The sequence below is a fragment of the Brassica napus genome, unplaced genomic scaffold, assembly GCF_020379485.1.
Source record: "Brassica napus cultivar Da-Ae unplaced genomic scaffold, Da-Ae ScsIHWf_1415;HRSCAF=1998, whole genome shotgun sequence".
Lineage (NCBI taxonomy): Eukaryota > Viridiplantae > Streptophyta > Magnoliopsida > Brassicales > Brassicaceae > Brassica > Brassica napus.
The window spans coordinates 1-17,963 of NW_026014828.1; the positions used below are offsets into that span (position 1 = coordinate 1).

Below are 17,963 nucleotides of genomic sequence, written 5' to 3' on the forward strand. Positions count from 1 at the left end.
TATTTCTGATTCAAATTTACGTTGTTTCTATATAGATACAAATGCTCCACCAATCCACAAGGAACGCGTCGCACTCAACCAAAAAAGAAAGGTGCATACTACTTAAGCCCCTATAGTTTCCCAGAATATATATATATATATATATATATATATAATTCTCAAATATATTTTTCAGCGTAATGGTGTTTCTAAAAATCAACTAATTCAAATTTCAAAACTAATTCATTTTAACAAATAATTTTTTTTAAAAAAAAACAAAAAATACTAAAGAAAAAAAAAAAAAACTTTTTTACCAAAATATAAAAAATAAAATTCTAACCCTCTGTTAAACTCTTAAGATTTCAAAAAACTATGATTTAACAATTCGTAATAAACATTTTCCAGAAAAAGGTTCACATCCCGACTAGATGAAAACCAAATCGTACCATGCTCAAAATGTGGTGCATTAATGTGGACTTCTGAAAGCACTGCTACAGACCCACGAACAGGTGAACCAACTTTCACCCTTTGCTGTAACCATGGCCAAATCAAGCTTCCACCGATCAACCAGCCGCCAGCCCTGTTAGAAAAACTTCTTCAAGCCAGATGGTTTCGAGATACTATCCGAGTCTATAATTCTGTCCTTGCTTTTACATCCGTTGGAATGAAAATGGATTATAGTGTCGTCCACGCACCTGGTCCTTATACTATACGGATCCAAGGTCAAACCCACCACAGAATTGGCTCGCTCATACCACGACAAGGCTGTCTCCCAGAATATCTCCAGCTTTACATATTTGACACGGCTAACGAACTCAAAAACCGCCTAAACGCGATGGGGCAAACCTCAGCAGAAGGTAACCTCGATGAGCCAACGTTAGCCCTCCTCATCGAGATGATTGACGAGAACAATTGTCTGGCAAAGATCTTTCGTCGTGCACGAGACCACTACGAAAGCGTTGGGTCAGAGTTTACTATTAGGTTAGTCCAAGATAAGGGAAGGGGAAAGGAATATGATCTTCCAACTACAAGCGAGGTGGCAGGTCTTATCGTGGGGGATATAACATCAACAATTGGAGAACGAGATATAGTGGTTCAGTTTCAATCTGACACTCTGCAGCAGATACGTGACGATCACCCTCTATATATGAGCCTCCAATACCCTCTTTGTTTCCGTATGGTGAATACGGGTTTCACCCAGAAATTCCCCTGCATCTTGAGACAGGCACTTCAAGAACAAGGCAATTCGTGACCATCCGTCAATACTACGCTTCTCTAATCCAAACACGTCCTAACCAAGGAATGACGTTGATTAAAGGCGGTCGTCTCCTCCATCAGTTATTGTGGACGTTTATACAGCGATTGAAGAAGACCGACTGAGGTGGGCGAGAAATAACCAAGAAATCTTGCGGGCTGAGCTCTACAGCAATGTCCTTGATGCTGTAAGTAAAGGTGACACTGATGCTAAAATTATTGGCCAGAGATTTATACTGCCCCCAAGTTTCACCGGAGGCCCCCGGTACTTGGTTGAGAAATACCACGATGCTATGGCTATTTGCAGAGAATTCGGCAATCCAGATTTGTTTATCACGATGACGGCCAATCCAAACTGGAGCGAGATTAAAGAACATCTTCAGAAATACGGTGGAGATTCTCCTAATGATAGACCGGATATTGAATGTCGGGTTTTTAAGATGAAGCTAGATCAACTGCTCAAGGATTTCAAAGCAGGCAACTTTTTCAAGCCATATAAGGCAGCTCTCCACCGAATAGAGTTTCAAAAAAGAGGTCTCCCTCATGCACATATATTATTGTGGTTAGGAAATTCTACCAGAACACCAAGTGCAGAAGAAGTGGATGAAATAATTTCGGCCGAGCTCCCCAACAAAGAGGAAGACCCAGCTGCTTACGACTTAGTCACGAAACACATGATCCACGGTCCATGTGGACACTTCAATCCGAAGTCACCATGTATGGAAAACAATGTGTGCACGAAAAAGTATCCTCGGCCGAATAACGACAACACTTCGATTGACAAATCCGGGTATGTGTTATATCGTCGACGCCGAAACAAAGATCCGGGTACAGTTAAGTCTGGAGCTGTACTAGACAACACTTTCGTCGTGCCTCATAACATTAACCTTCTGAAGAAGTACGAAGCTCATATTAATGTTGAATGGTGTAATCGGACAAGCGCGGTGAAATACTTATTCAAGTACATAACCAAGGGCGTTGACCGAGCAACCGCTGTTATTGAGAAAGGAAATACAGCAACTACATCCGACGCCACAGGATCCGGAGGATCAAAGGAGAAAGTCCTAAGGCAACGCAATGAGATCCAAGACTACATTGAAGCCCGATATTTATCAGCTTGTGAGTCTATGTGGCGGACTTTCGCATTCCACATACACAAAAGAAAGCCGTCAGTTGAAAAGCTTATCATTCACTTGGAAGGCGAACATAATATTACGGTTAAATCAACAGACAACCTCGGTCGGGTAATCCACAAACCGGGTATCGAGAAGACGATGTTCACAGAGTGGATGGTTTTATGCAGAAGGTCAGCGTTTGCCCGAACACTGACATATGTGCAGATTCCTGAATATTTTGTCTGGAACAACAGTGCTAAAGTGTGGACTGAGCGTAAGAGAGGAAAAACAATTGGCCGAGTCGTAGCTGTCCATCCTTCGGCAGGCGATCGATACTACCTGAGGGTCCTCATTAATAAGATTAAGGGTCCTAGAAGTTACGACGAGCTAAAAACATACAACGACGTTAAATACCCGGACTTCAAATCAGTTTGCCAAGCACGAGGCCTTTTGGACGACGATGTTGAATGGCTCGAGAGTATGTCGGAGGGTGCTCGAACGGCCAGCCCATACCAGCTTCGTGATATGTTTGTCACATTCCTAAACAACTGCTTCGTCGCAAGCCCTAAAGGACTATGGGAACACTCATGGAAATCAATGAGCGAGGACATACTTCACAAGAGGCAAAGGATCTTAGGCCACGCGAATCTGGAACTGGACGATAGTACCCTCGAGCAATACACATTGATAGAAGTTGAAAAGCTGATGCGCATGCAAGATCGCTCCTTAAACGATTTTAAGGATATGCCGAAGATCAATCATGTTTTGCTCAAGGAACTGGGGAACAGTTTGTGGAACCAAGAAATGGATTACGATGTTGCGGAGGAAACACTAAGACATGACAATCAATACAAATTGCTCAATGCTGAGCAACTTGCAATCTATGAATCAGTCTTAGACTCGGTTGACAAGAAAGAAGGAAAACTTTTCTTTGTATATGGCGCAGGGGGCACAGGAAAAACATTCCTATACCAGACTATTATATCCAGACTTCGGTCAAGAAAACAAATTGTTCTACCAGTTGCTTCTTCGGGAATAGCCGCATTGCTACTACCAAACGGGAGAACAGCTCACTCTCGCTTCAATATTCCATTGAAGCTCGACGAAGATAAGCTTTGCAACATCAAACCAGGTACAATGCTTGCTGAGTTAATTGAGGAAACAGACCTCATAATTTGGGATGAGGCACCGATGACACACAAACATGCTTTCGAAGCATTAGACAAGTCGTTGAAGGATATTCTGTCTATCAAAAATCCACCCGCAAAGAATCAGCCTTTTGGTGGCAAAACAGTTATGTTAGGTGGTGATTTCAGACAGATCCTACCAGTCATTCCGCAAGGTAGAAGAGCTGATACTGTACTAGCTTCGATAAGCCATTCATATCTATGGAATAGCTGCCACAAGTTCTCTTTGAAAACAAATATGCGAGTCAATCAGGATGAGAAAGAGTTTTCTGAATGGCTTCTCAGAGTCGGGGAAGGTCGTCTAGAAGAAGAACAAGAATATGAGGGGGATGGGTACAATGACCAACTCATAGATATCGATGACTCATTGATTTGTCAGAGTTTTGTTGACCCATTGAAAGAAGTTGTTGATGCTGCATATGGACAAATCAGCAGCCCTATGAATTCCAAGACTTCCTACACCGATAAAGCTATCCTCACACCCCGTAACGAAACCGTTGATGAAATCAATGCTTATACCATCTCACGGACCGACGGGGTATCAAGAGATTACTACAGCTCAGACAGCTTTGAGTTATCAGATACTACATCAGATCAAAATGATACACTATACTCCATTGAGTATCTTAACTCATTGGAATTCTCGGGTTTGCCTTCGCACAAACTTACTCTGAAAGTTGGTGCCCCAGTTATGCTTCTCAGAAACATAAATCAGAAAAAAGGATTATGCAACGGTACTCGGATGATCCTAACCCACGTTGGTGAACGCGTTCTGAAGGCCGAAATCATCACTGGATCCCACATTGGAGAAGAGGTCTTAATCCCAAGAATTGTGCTTTTGTATGATGAAACGAAATTACCGTTCACATTACGTCGGCGGCAATTTCCTATCAGATTGTGCTACGCAATGACAATCAACAAAAGCCAAGGCCAAAGCTTAAAAGAGGTCATCTTATACCTGCCTAAGCCAGTCTTTTCTCATGGTCAACTTTACGTGGCCCTCTCCCGTGTCACAAGCAAAGCAGGATTAACGATCATCAAAACTGAAGATCCACACCAGCTGAAAGTGAAGAACATAGTCTACAAAGAAATCTTCAAAGGCCTTCATCCCGAGACAGGTAATTTAAATAATTTATTTTTTACTCCAATCTTTTTCAGAAATCTGATAACATATTATATTCACAGATTAACAACCTCGAAAATATCGACCCAGCGATGATACAAGCCAATAAAGAAGAGACTTACACATGGGTTTACCCCACCTACGCCAGGTACAAAACTTTTAATTTAATAGCAATACCACAATATTCAACTAAACGTTTGCTGACTAACTATTCTTATCCAATTTCAGGTCCTTTCTTTCTCATGACCCTCAAAACAATCGGATCTGCGAAGACTTAATCTGCTTCCTCCATTATCTACTTTACTTACTACTTTTTTGGCTTTTAAACATTTGCTTTTTAGGCTTTTAATCTGCTTTTACTGCTTTTTGGGCTTTTACTTACAAATTTTCAGACATATTATAACACACAATCCTTCCATCCCAAACAAAAATAATTATTACCAACACATTTTTTTGTGTTCAAACAAGAATACCTACATCTAATATAATATTTTGGTTCAAAATTTTCTTAGAAAATAACCCGGGCGTAGCCCGGGAACTGACCTAGTAAATGTTTAATAATTTGCTATCTTCACGTATGCTTGTTTGGGATCTTCTTCTTAGCCGTACTATGATTGCCGTTCATATCTTATACGTGGATAATATGATATCCGAATTGTGTTTTCTCGTCCGTATATAGATTTACAGATATGATATGATCCATAATATTAAAGATGAAAATGAATATGACTGATTAATCAAAGCATTTATTTTATTTTCCGTTCGAGGGATAGCGAAAAATTTGCCACGTGGCTCTACCATATCCATAGCTTTTTAGCATAAATAGTCGCAATTCTTCTAAACTTTGGAGGCTTGTGAAACTGGTAGGGTTCTCATATTCACTTCCAAAAGCATCTACCTCTTTCTTATTTTCTTTTTCTTTTCATATTCTCATTTTATTCATGCTTTTGAAAAAGAAAAACGGAATCAAATACTTTTTTTCTCTCTATCTCTCATCCTTATTCAGTCCCTCTTCTTCATCATCATCTTATTACTCGCTTTATCAAATAGCAAAACCCTAGATTTGCTGTTCAAGCTCATGACCGTTCAGACTCAGGAACTCAAGTAAGCAAACACATCTCATTTTTCGTGAACGAATATCTATAAATAAATCATTATTTCACCCTAATTTTCTTCAAATAATTTATTTTATAATTTTATTTCGTGAGTTTCACTGTATTACGATCACTTGTTTACAAAAAAAAAAAATCAGAAACCCTAACGGATAATATGATTTTCTTAGAAATTTTAAATTAAATTGTTTTAAAGATCTCAACAGTACTAGTATTATGAATACCGGACCTTGGAGAGATGCAAACGACGATGTTTCAGGCGGGACTAGGACAAGACGTAACGGAGAAGTAGAAGAAGATTCAGAAGAAGCTGTCGTCGTAGCCGTAGCCACCAGTGGTAAACCCGTTATTAAGAAGCCACCAACTTCGATTCCTTCTTCTTCGTCGTCGTGGATGAAATCGAAGGATCCAAGGATTGTTAGGGTTTCACGTGCCTTTGGAGGCAAAGACCGTCACAGCAAAGTGTGTACGTTGCGTGGTCTACGTGACAGACGCGTGAGATTATCAGTCCCCACGGCTATCCAGCTTTATGATCTTCAAGAACGTCTCGGCCTTGACCAGCCTAGCAAAGCCGTTGACTGGTTGCTCAATGCAGCCAAAGATGAGATCGATGAGCTTCCTCCCTTGCCCGTCTCGCCGGAAACTTTCAGTCTTTTCAACCATCACCAGGCGTTCTTGAATCTTAGTCAACCACCGGGTCAAGATCCGACCCAACTCGGTTTTAAAATTAATGGATGTGTAGAAGAGTCCAATACTACTACTAGCCGTGAAGAAACCAACAATAATCATATTGGGTCTTATGGAACCTATCAAAACATGGAACAGCATCAACAACAACATACGAGGTTTCAGGCAGATTATCCCCATCATCAACATCAATTTCATAGTATTGTCCCAATTCAATCACAGCTCTTGGTATGTCCAGTGACGACATCATCAACAACAACTACTATACAATCTTTGTTTCCCTCATCATCATCAGCTGGTTCGAGGACTATGGAGACAACAGATCCAAGGCAAATGGTAAGCCACTTTCAAATGCCATTAATGGGTAGTTCTTCATCTTCCCAAAACATTTCGACCCTCTACTCCTTGTTGCATGGTTATAGTAACCCGATGCCGTCGGTCCAGTTCGACCGGAAGTAGAAAAACTGAAGGAGTAAGAATCCGATGTGAAATTAGATTATGGAAACAATTACTGTTTGATGTGCTCACAAGTGAAGAGACACAAAACAAAAATAATATGGTAGTTAATGGTGTACCTTTTTCCTAATATATTTCTATATACGACTCAACGTTTTTTTCAACAGATAACATATTAAATCAACAGATAATTGATTATTTGATTTACTAATATGCATACCTGTGTTTAGAAATTTCTCATCTACGTGTATCTTCTTCATAGGATCTGAGTACACACAAAACATAAAACATTAAATATTAATTTATTTAGTTTTTATTTGTTGTATAACTCTATAAGTATATGGAATGTAATACATTTTTTGAAACTAACAAGCTAAATAAATTTAGATTCATGGAGAGACTGCACAATAATGTGAAATGTTTGTAATATTTTCTATAGTCTATTGACTCAGCTGGTAAAGAATGTATCGCATATGAGATTATGTTTCCTATTTGATGCACAATGTAATCGAACATTATTATAGTGTGTTATGTGATAAAATGCTTGACTCAGGGGATCAAACAGAAATTCTTTGTGAACGGATTTGAGCACACAATTAAGTGTCCCATTAGTTAGCATAGTAGGCCACATTTAGACTGACGGTGTTGTTAGTTAATAATTGCGTTAAGAAGTTGAGATCACGCTCAGTCAATGCTCTCGTCGGATTTGTATGCTATAACCCAAATGCACTTAATAGGCTAAAGTCTTTTTGTTTGTGGAACAATAGGCTAAAGTAAAGATACTATGTACGTATGACACAACAGAAAAAAGCTTGTAAACATTAGATTATTCTTCTGTTAATTAAAGTTTATTTATATTTAAAGGGCCAGGTAAGACGAAGGAGTAAGAGGAAATAATTAACTAGGGGTAACAAAAAAGTTTGCAGACAAAAGCATGTAAATATGTGTACAATCTTTGATATTTGAATAGAGTAAAAAGGCTACCGATCCAATGCTCTGTGACACTGTCATATCTCAATCATACTTTCTGCAAAAAGCTTCCATGTCGCTCTAGCCATCATGCAGCGTCTATAGTACACAGATATACGTGTGAAAATTTCTTAAAACGAGTATAAAATATATTTTATATATGCTGTGTAGAAGTAGAGATTGTTATCATCATAGTGAAGTCTAAAACATTTTAACTTTCACTCGGAAACTAGCAAGAATAGTTGACAAGAAAAAACTAGCAAGAATGAAAGCAGTTTTAAGGGCCACCCTATAAGTTATTCATTTTTCTTTTACATTAGTTATTGGGCTACTCTATAAGGGCCCATTGTATTGAGGTTTTGTTCGAGAGCTAGAAAGCCCAAGTAAACTATAGGAAATTGTAATTATGGATTGTATGTGGCAAGTATATTATCGTTTCTGCCTTTCTGGCAATAATTGTATACATAACACTATAGAACCACAATAGTTATTACATCATCGCTGTAACCATTAAAATAATTCGGTTAGTAATTTAACTTCCTCAAGAGAAAAAAAAGCTTGCGTCTATAAAACCCGGTTGGTCTATAAGTTGACGAAATCTCAAATCTCCTCCTACACTCCCTCTACTTCTCTCTGGATCGTGAAGAGCGTTTTACACTTCGAACTTATTCTAAATCGCGTTCGAATCCTTAAATTCTGCGCCGTTCCTCTCTCAATTTCACTTCTTCACTAGAGTTTTCCCTCACTGGGCTCGCCGCCGGTAGCTGCCGAAGTTAGTCGGTTCCTCTTCGCCGGTGAATTTGGACGTTTACGATGGAGAAAGTTTCTTCTCCGGTAAGAATTCTACTTCCTTTTATCGGATTGGTTTACTCTTCTCGTAGTTTGGCTTGTTGAGCTCAATTGGACCCGATTAAGTTTCTAGGGTTTCGCAGAAATTGGATTCAATTTTCACTAAAGGAATCTTCTTTTATCGTTTGTTAGGTGCCAAAGTAACGAACTTTCGGTTTGTGTGTTTCCGAGAGGGATGCGTGTTGCCTTGGTTTATCGTCCCAAAAATGGTTCCATTGGGTGAAGCTGTAAAAGAGTTTGAATATGAGCAATGGAGTTGGAGAAGGTGGAAGAACTCAGAGCAGAGAATCACAGGGCAAGAGAAAGCTTTTTCAAGGCAGTGATTTCGCCTACGCCATTGCAAGAATGGCTGTGGCTCAGATTTGCGAGAGTGTTGAGGTTAATGTCTATCAGGAATCACAGACAACACGCGAGGGCCTTAGGTTTAGCTCTTTTCAAGAATCTGCTCTTGATAAGCTAACCGGTGTAGCGGTTCAGTATGTTCAGAGCGTTGGGAAGACTGCTAAGCTGTATGCTAACGTGGCAGGTAGAGTAGAGGGTAATTCTCTGGATGTTGTTCAGGCGTTAGAGGATTTGGGGTCTGGTGTGGGTTTTGGTGGTGTTTCGGACACTGATCGTTGTCTTGCTGGTTCCAGTGTAGTCAAGGATGTTATTCGTTATACAGGAGAAGCGGAGGAGATGCCGTTTGTTTATGCTCTCCCTCGTTTCCCAATTAGTAAAGAGAAAAGAGTTGCTCCTAGTTTCTATGAGGTTGGAGTAGAACCTCCAGATGAACACATCCCGGTTTGGCTTCCTGCATTTCCCGGAACCAAATCGTGTCATATATCAGAGGAAGCTAATGCAGGCGCAATCGAAGTAGAAGTTGGGAGTAAAGAAAATGGGCCATCGTTACCGAGTATACAACATTCTTTCAATGGTGGTGGGTTAGAAGTACTCAAGTCTCCAAATGATGTTAGAAAATCAACAGAAGGAGAAGAAGAAGTGGAAGGTAATCCATTTCTTACCGCACCTCTTCGATTCGTGGAGAAGGAAGTGTCACCTGTGTTCGGCCCTGTGGAGCTTAGCATCAACCACGTCCCTGATAAGAATATGAGCAACAACCATCGCATCCCAGTTCTTGAGGCATCTACTCCGTCAGATGATATCAACAAGGAGAACGGGTTTGCTGAATCCGAGGATGGAGAGAAGAAAGATGGTGCAAGACCTCAACAAACTTTGTTACGTTTCAAGGTTGGAACTCTGAAGAGACCTTCGTGTTTGGCGATAAGAGGAGCGTCCAGGAACAGGGGTGGTTTCAAGAAGGTGGAGACAAGAGGGAGAAAAAGTTAGGAACCGAAAGGATTGATTTGGGAACTGTCGTCTCAGATGTTAAATAGGTATCATCGTCAATTTAGTACATGTAGACAGAATAGCTTTGCCTGTTGAGTTTAGTGATCGTTTGCAGTTGGATACATTACCTTTTAGGGTAAGAATTTGTACTAATTTGATATGATGGAGAAATAAAAGATTGCTTAGCCTTTAACTCCATTTCCTAATGAAAATTGTTCTGATTGACCAACTATGCTCTTAGCATTTTTACTTTATTAATTAGACCTGTATATATATGCTTGTTACACAATCAAGTAGGAAGAGAAGAAACAAGGCTGAAAACCCAGAAACCATGTACAATTCTAAGTGATACCCATTAAATTAACAGAAGCAAACTTCACTAACCAAGTCTCTGAAAATCATCCTCTCAATATCTAACACTATCCCTGGATTCTCACCTTCAAACTCCTTCAAATTCATGCCTTGACATTGCAGTTCCTCCCATATGATATCTTCCTCGTCATCCTCCAAGATACACTTTGATTTGTTCTCTTGTAACCTATCAATCTCCGAACACAGTGTCTGCAGAAGTCCCTCCGCTTCTAATTTTTTCTCCATTGTTGTAACTGGATTTGCAGAACCTTTGAACCTCTGAGCTAGAATTTCATTAACGGTATCGAAGATGAGTTTTCTCCTGATTTTCTCAGTCAGATTTGTTTGCTGTTGTCTGAATTCCCTGCCTCGGTGTTTGGTATTATATATTGGAGTCATATTGCTGGCCTTGTTCTGTTCCAGGAAGAAGAACAGTCCAGGGTTGATAGGGAGACGTGCTTGGTTCAGCTGGATGCTTATCTTGCTGTATTCAAGATCTTTCAGAAGCCCTGATGCCAACAGTATCTCCGAGATGTACTTGTGGTCGCCGCTTTTGAAGTTTGCATCTTCATCAGGGAAGCATTCGAGGAGATCAGAGTCTGTCTGCGTTGGACCCTTATTCTCAGGCAATAGTATGGATCTGCAGACGCCGTTAGGCTTATTTATCCACATAGATTCTTCAGAACGTAGAGCAACGTCCTCTGGCAAGAGAAACAAATAAAAGATGAGACTTCACTCAAACCAAAACCTTGTGAATCCTTGCAAGTGCCTTACCTTTGAAACTAAGGGATATCTTCCTCACAGGGGACGGTGAATCCTCTTCGTCGAAGCCTGCATCAAGAACTGAAACAGGGCTCGGTTGTTCAACAGTAACTTTCAGAGGTTTAAGAGATGGCCTGTCTTGTTTGGTTCCAAAGTCTGGATTCTGCATTAGTAAAAAGAAGAGACTCAGCTAATGAACTAACTGAGAAGGGAGAAATAGATCTGTTTCATACCTCTGCGAAGTCACAGTTTCTCTCCACCCGGTGTTGCTTGTAACCTCGATGTCACCATTCGATCCCAAGCTTATGTTGCTACCAGATCTTAAACTTCTCAAGTCACTGCTCGCATCGCTTAATCGGTCATCAGGTTGCTGAAGACTACTACGAGGTTTTATCCCTTGTTTTCTTCTCGGTGAGACTGACTCTCTTTGCTGTCTACTACCTAGCTGCCTTTGGATCTTGCCTGGCTCTGATTTTGGAGTAGTTGGTCGCGACTGCCTCTCAAACCCGAGCTTTTTGGGCTGCATTCTTGGGCTAACGCTTTGCTGTTGGCTCTTACCTGACTTAGCCACCAAAGTTTGCCTCGACCTTATTGGTTTTGGGCTAGTGCTCTTGGTCGAATCAATGTTCTGCTTCCCCGAGGTGACTTTTTGAGGTTTTCTGGTGTTGCCAACATTGACATTTGGCAAGGCGGCCTTCTGTTGCAGCGAGGAAGTGGAAACTGGAGTCGCTGGTTTCATTACCACGATCGATGTAGATTTAGAGTTCATAGCTGGACTTGTTGCAGCTGGAACTGGCTGGTGAGTTCTCTGCGTCTTTTCCATAGCCTCAAGTATTTGCTTAAGAGCTCTGAGATCTTTTCCCGCCTTGTTGAACTCCAGCTGCGTAAGCCTCTTCTGAATCTCTCCATAAACCGTCGGTGCAGCGTCTCCTGCTTTCATTTGCTTCCACGGAGCTGGTTCCATTGGAAACTTAGAAGAAGCAGGTAGTATCTTCTTGATGGAACCAACGCTTCTAGATCTCTGTAGAGCTGTTGGTTGTGGCCTTGGGGAGTCGCAAAACAGGTTCTCTTTTCTCTGCTCGGTTTCAAAATTGTCCGCAATGACTTCAAGCCCCATCAGTTTGGCAACAACACTCGAACTCGATCTCCTGTGACTCACTGGAGGACTTGATCTACTATCCAAAGACAACCTAGGTGTCTCTTTCAACTTCGAGTCCGTCTTGTATCCGTTGTCTCTCATCTCCCTCTCGTCGTAAGACAGCCTATGGCTTTCCTTAAACTTCAAAGCCCTTCCACTACCTTCATTCCACTCATTTGAACTAGTTCTAGCTGAATTGGGCTGCTGCTGCTGAGTGAAGGCTGCTGTTTCTTCACTTCTGGTTCTCATTTCTCTATTAATAGAGCCTTTCACAAGCTCCTTCAGATCAAATGGCATCATAGGCCTAGCATTGGGCTGTTCTCTGATCTGCTTCTCTCCAGGCTGGTCGAATTGAGAAGCCGTGGTACTGACTTCTGTAGACGAGAAGCTCGAGGAGCGTGGAGAAGACGAAAAGGAAGGCCGTGAAGAGGATTCGGAAGATACTCTATGCTTTTCTTTCACTGCAGACTTCTTCTTCTTCTTGGTACTCTTTCCCTGCAATTTCTGTTTTTTTATTAGTCTTTCTTTTTCAGAATTCTCATTTCTTAGAGATGAATGAACAAATTGGTTTAGATTCTTACCGTTTCTTCACTTTCCATATTAATTTCACCGACAATCTCCTTTCTTTCTCCTGCAAAATGAGCCACTTCTTAACTCGTAGTTTTTGGTTGTAGTGAAACTACTCTGTTTATTCTTTGTGGTCCTAAACACTAGACTGAGATTTAGAAAGAGAGAGAATTTAAGTTACCTGGAGGCAGAGACTTTTCCACATCGCTTGAGACTGGTCTCGCCGGATATTGTTGCCGGTGAAACACTTGAAAGATCCCATACATGCATCCAAACTGTTTATTCAGATTTGGGTTCTCATCTGACAAGTTATACTGAAGTTTTGCAGACATATCTTCTTCCTCTTCTTAACTCCTTATCTCAAAAGAAATAACTAAGTAAACGAACTTTCATAAACTCTGTTGTTGCAGTTACCAATTTCTTCGTCTTCTTCCTCTGTTCTGGATTTAGCGTTTCTTTTTGTGTGTGTTTCAGATGGAGAAGAAACGAAGAAATGGACAGGAAGAAGCCAGCATTAAGGAGCTTCTTGTGAAGTTATGACCAGACAACAGATTAGGCTCTTTGGTGTTTTGCTTTGGAGGCTACCTTGAAGAAGAAAGAAGAGAAGTGGAAAAAAAGGTTTTTGTTTTAGTTCTTTGATAAAGAGGTTTGTTTCTTTAAAGGCAAAAGATACAACTGTCGCCGGAAAGCTTTGAAGCATATATAATGTAAGAATGTACATGTGTTAACATGTAAGGTTATATACATGTAACAAATTTTGTATTTATCATATATTCTTTCAATTATGTCAGAGCTCTGAAAAATTCTGCTTGGCAAATAATTAGGAATCTGGTTCCCCTCTTTACGATGAAAGTTCTGCACATGAGAGCACAAGACTAACTTATTATACCAAAGTTAAATGCTTATTGATTTCGTTTATCTTAATTTGTTGGTGTAAAATAGTAAATTGATGAATAATTTACTACTGCTAATAATAATAATAATCCAATACTATAAAAATCATATTTTGAAAGTTATCTCAGCAGTCATTTGAGTTTCTTTTATCGATTAGCAGTTGATAATTCACTGTTATGTTATGTATAATTAAAAGCATAATTAAGAAACAATTTGGTTATAACATAAAAATTGATAGAGGGGGTATTTTAACTTTAAACTAGATTTTGACCCGCCCTTAAAAGGGCGGGTATATTTTTTGTTTTATTTTATTGTAAAATATTAATTTTCTGTCTCATATTTTTCTTTGTAATGATATTTGTATTTTTCTGTAATCATATGTGTTAAATTTTTAATTACTATTAGTAAGAGGTTTTGATAATTTGATTGAATTTGTGATGTTGGATACTCTACATGTGCTATCGTTAAAATTATATGGTTTTCATTTTTTTTATTTCATGTATAATTATAATAATGTTATAATTATACATAATAATTTGCCATGACGTTAAATATGAATTTTGTAAATTTTGATCCAGGGCCACGTGAATTGTTAAAAATCGCGACAACGTCTTAATTGGCTTAATTGGTTCAAACGCAGCGGTTGCGGTTGCGGTTGTGGGAGTTTGTGGATGCGGACGGTTGCGGTTTCTAGCGGTTTTAAGAGATTTGTACGATTGGTACTGCGGTTAAAAATTGGTGCGTTTGCGGGTGACTTATGACTGGTTAACTACCAAATATGGTAACAGTCAAATAATAAATTAACAATATTTACATTTAATATAATTATAAAAATATCAAAAATCATAAAATTATAATAAATATAAAATTTATATTTAGAAAGTTATAATTTTAATTTTTGAAAATTTATTGAAATTTTTTTTATTATAAAATTTTATAATATTAATTAAAATATAATAGATATATGTTAATATTTTCATAATCTCAATTTTAAATTTTTATTAAATAATTTTACTTTTGTATATATATTGTAATAAAAAAAAAAAATTTACCCTCCCGCAACCGTCCGCAACCGCAAACGTTAGCTGGAGCCAGCTTTTGAATTTATGAGATTCGTAGCGGTTTGAAGCGGTTTATAGCGATTTGAGTGATTGTTGCAAACCACCGACAACCGCTACCAACCGCAAAAGCTGCGTTTGGATTTAAATAAATAGTGACAATTTGGATTCTGACCCGCCCTTTTATTTTTTGTTTATTTTTTTTTGAGAAATTTAATTTTTGTATTTGTGTTATTTTTGTAATCATATTTGTTTTAGTATTAATTTAATTTAATATAATTTTTGGTAACTATATTAAATATGTCAAATTGCATAATTATATGTCATATGTATTTCAAAAATTATTTTTAAACTTTATTTTTAAAATTTGCAACATATTATATTTTCTTAGTAGTTACCTAACATAATTAGTCAAGAAAAATATTCGTATCCAAAAAATCTGACTCGGAATCGACCCAAAAATCAAAGTTTCATAATCTATTAGATTTGGCATATATACTTGAATGGTTCTTAAGAGATATCCGAAAACCAATATCAAATCCAACACGCACAGAAAACCGAACAAAAGTTTTGAAAAATATTTGAAAGATAATTTTTAATATATTTTGTTAAATATATATATGTAAATGGGTTAATAAGGTCTTCACTAAACATTTAACAAATATTTTTAATCGAATAACCTATTTAAAACCCGTTAAACTAAAACCCGTAGAATATATTTTTATAAATAATACTTCCATAATAATATCAACTGATCATGTTCCTAATTTAATAGAATAGATGGATTAAATAATTTAATTTTCTTATAAAAAAACTATCTAGAAAAATAAAATTTTTAAATAAATAGTGACAATTTGGATTTTGGTTAGATATGGAAGTTTTGTTGATTTTAAATTTTGGGGTCACAGGAGTACATATATTTCAGGATAATGAGTTAGATATAGGAGTTGTATATATATTTCACGAAATTTGTTGTCATTTATAAAATTTGTTGCCTTTATAATAGGAGTTTAATTGGTTGTGTAAGGTGGTTACGTAAAATTCTTAATTGAGTTTAGTAGAATAGATTTTTTAATTGAAAAATAGAAGTTTTATATGTTTGTAGTCCTTAAAAATAGGACATTAGTGGTTATGGAACTGCTTTGTTATTGTTGTTTACGTTTTATTTAAAAAGTGGCAATCAAATTTTCCTGAAAAGTAGGATTTTAGAATTGCTAGAACTGCCGTGAAAATTTAATAGTATTGATAAAGTGATATAAGCAGTTTTATGTAGATGATGTATATTTTTTTTAATTGGACTCAACTATTATCAATGGGACATGTTTCTGTTTTAATAGTATTGATTTTGATCTCATGTTATAATTAGCTAAGTTTTCCTTCACATCCATGTGGACAAAATAATGGAGTTGGGTCTTTAGAAGTCTTGGTGGCCCTTTACATGAGCATGTGGAGTTTGTCAGAAACACACATAATTTTTGAAAATAAATAAATAATATATTTTTGAACAAAAAAATAATAATATATTTATCTAAAAGAATAAGAAAATATTATTAGTATTTTAATGGCAGCATGAAATCAAAATAAATGATTATGAGAGAAAGTGGATTGGTGACTGGAAGAAAGCTTGCATGGACTGAGAATTTTTTTTTTAGCATGCATGAACTGAGATTGATGGGTCTTACAAGAAAGGAGACTATTTAGTTATAGAAAGTGAAAGTAACTAATTTATATGGAATACCAATGATTTACGTTTTGTGGACAAGCGACAAGTATTGACAGAAGATTATTTCTCTTTTTTTTTTTTTTGCTAAGTAGAAGATTATTTCTCTCTTTCTAAAGATCGGGAGGATTATAAACTTTCGATGTAATTTTTTTATAAAAACAACTTCTGAAAATTCTAATTCATTTTTATCTGGTTATAAAAAATGGTCGGTTGATTTGCATGTGAGTTATTAAATTGATTGCTTAAAAGATGATGTAATAACTTTTATTGCATGTGAGTTATTAAATTCAAAATTAAGGAATCTAGCATGTAAAAGAAGTAGAGGGTTATTATATTATAAAGTCGTCGTCTTATACTTCTTGTCTTCGTTGATTTGAGGGTTATGTCCTGAGTCTGTACTAAGCACAAAAAGCTTGTGGACATATCACGTGCTTTGTTCCACAATGAGCTGTGAAGAAGGTGGGGTATTATCTATATAATTTTTCTTCGTACAAAAATGTTTTTCTTTAACTCGCATGAAAACAAATTAATTTGATTTGACCTTAGTAAGTACCAAGGAATATACTATTACAATATCAAGCGCGTCATCTTTAATGTTTTCTCTTATACTTTTCAATCTTTCCGTATAAATGATTTTTCATTATTTTTAATAATTTATTGCCTTGGTAACAATTTATGATTAACGACTTTTGAAGCTTCATGTGAATGGTATATTATCGTAACAACACTTTATGCAGTGATCAGTATGGTTGATTGTTACTAAAAGTTGTTCGCACTAGCGAAGATTAACTTTTCAGTGTTTTAGGAGCGAGAGAATGTGTTACGAAGATAAAGAAGAGTCACTATTTTTGGAAAAAAATTTGCTTTTACTAGTTGATATTTCTCTAAGCCAGTCACAAACTATATATAGCAAGTATCTACGTTATATATATCATGCATGCCCTGTACGTGTAGTTATTATAATTAACAATCGATTCTACGAAAAATGTGATGAAGAATGGTGCATGGATTTAAATAGTGTTTGTGTATATATAAATGGTTCATAACTGAATCAAAACAATTAACAGAGTGAACGAAAAAATCGACAGTGTTGTGATGTGAGGATGTTGAAGTTGAATTGTCAATCAAATTAAAAGAATAAATTAGATAATCAAGTAACATATACATATACATATATATATATATATATGATTTATATGGAAATTGTTTCTTAAAATGGTTTTTCTTTAAGATAAGAGTCCGTTGTTAAATACTTTCGTGCAGCTGATGAGATTCGAACGTGACATTTTTACAAAATGAACTATCAGTCAAACATATATTTTTTCCTAAATAAAGAAATTAAATGCACCAAACATTTTTTTTTGAAAACAATTAATTGCACCAAACATACTCTGCCCGATAAGATGGAAT

The 17,963-nt window shown here is 37.3% G+C and overlaps 2 protein-coding genes, 1 long non-coding RNA gene and 2 pseudogenes across 4 annotated transcripts; 4 read left to right on the forward strand and 1 right to left on the reverse strand.

The window, feature by feature from the left end:
- Window positions 1-649: 649 nt before the first annotated feature.
- Window positions 650-4,936, forward strand: LOC106417469. The gene is made up of 3 exons (XM_048772035.1): window positions 650-1,220; window positions 1,339-4,653; window positions 4,887-4,936. The coding sequence occupies exons 1-3, from the start codon at window positions 650-652 to the stop codon at window positions 4,934-4,936; spliced, it is 3,936 nt and encodes a 1,311-aa protein (XP_048627992.1).
- A 565-nt stretch (window positions 4,937-5,501) lies between these two features.
- Window positions 5,502-7,074, forward strand: LOC125597272 (transcription factor TCP13-like). 2 transcript variants are annotated; one of them, XM_048772033.1, is made up of 2 exons: window positions 5,502-5,762; window positions 5,967-7,074. In XM_048772033.1, exon 2 carries the CDS (start codon window positions 5,987-5,989, stop codon window positions 6,914-6,916), a length of 930 nt encoding a protein of 309 aa, XP_048627990.1. In that variant the 5' UTR covers window positions 5,502-5,762; window positions 5,967-5,986; the 3' UTR covers window positions 6,917-7,074. The 2 variants fall into 2 exon arrangements, with proteins under 2 accessions (XP_048627990.1, XP_048627989.1); XM_048772032.1 differs by having other exon boundaries at window positions 5,977-7,074.
- A 1,385-nt stretch (window positions 7,075-8,459) lies between these two features.
- On the forward strand, window positions 8,460-10,180 carry LOC125597270 (annotated as a pseudogene).
- Window positions 10,181-10,310: 130 nt separating this feature from the next.
- Window positions 10,311-13,359, reverse strand: LOC125597269 (annotated as a pseudogene).
- LOC125597271 lies at window positions 12,574-13,663 on the forward strand. The gene is made up of 2 exons (XR_007331590.1): window positions 12,574-12,795; window positions 13,353-13,663. It is a non-coding gene; the product is annotated as an uncharacterized LOC125597271 (long non-coding RNA).
- The last annotated feature ends 4,300 nt before the right edge of the window (window positions 13,664-17,963 follow it).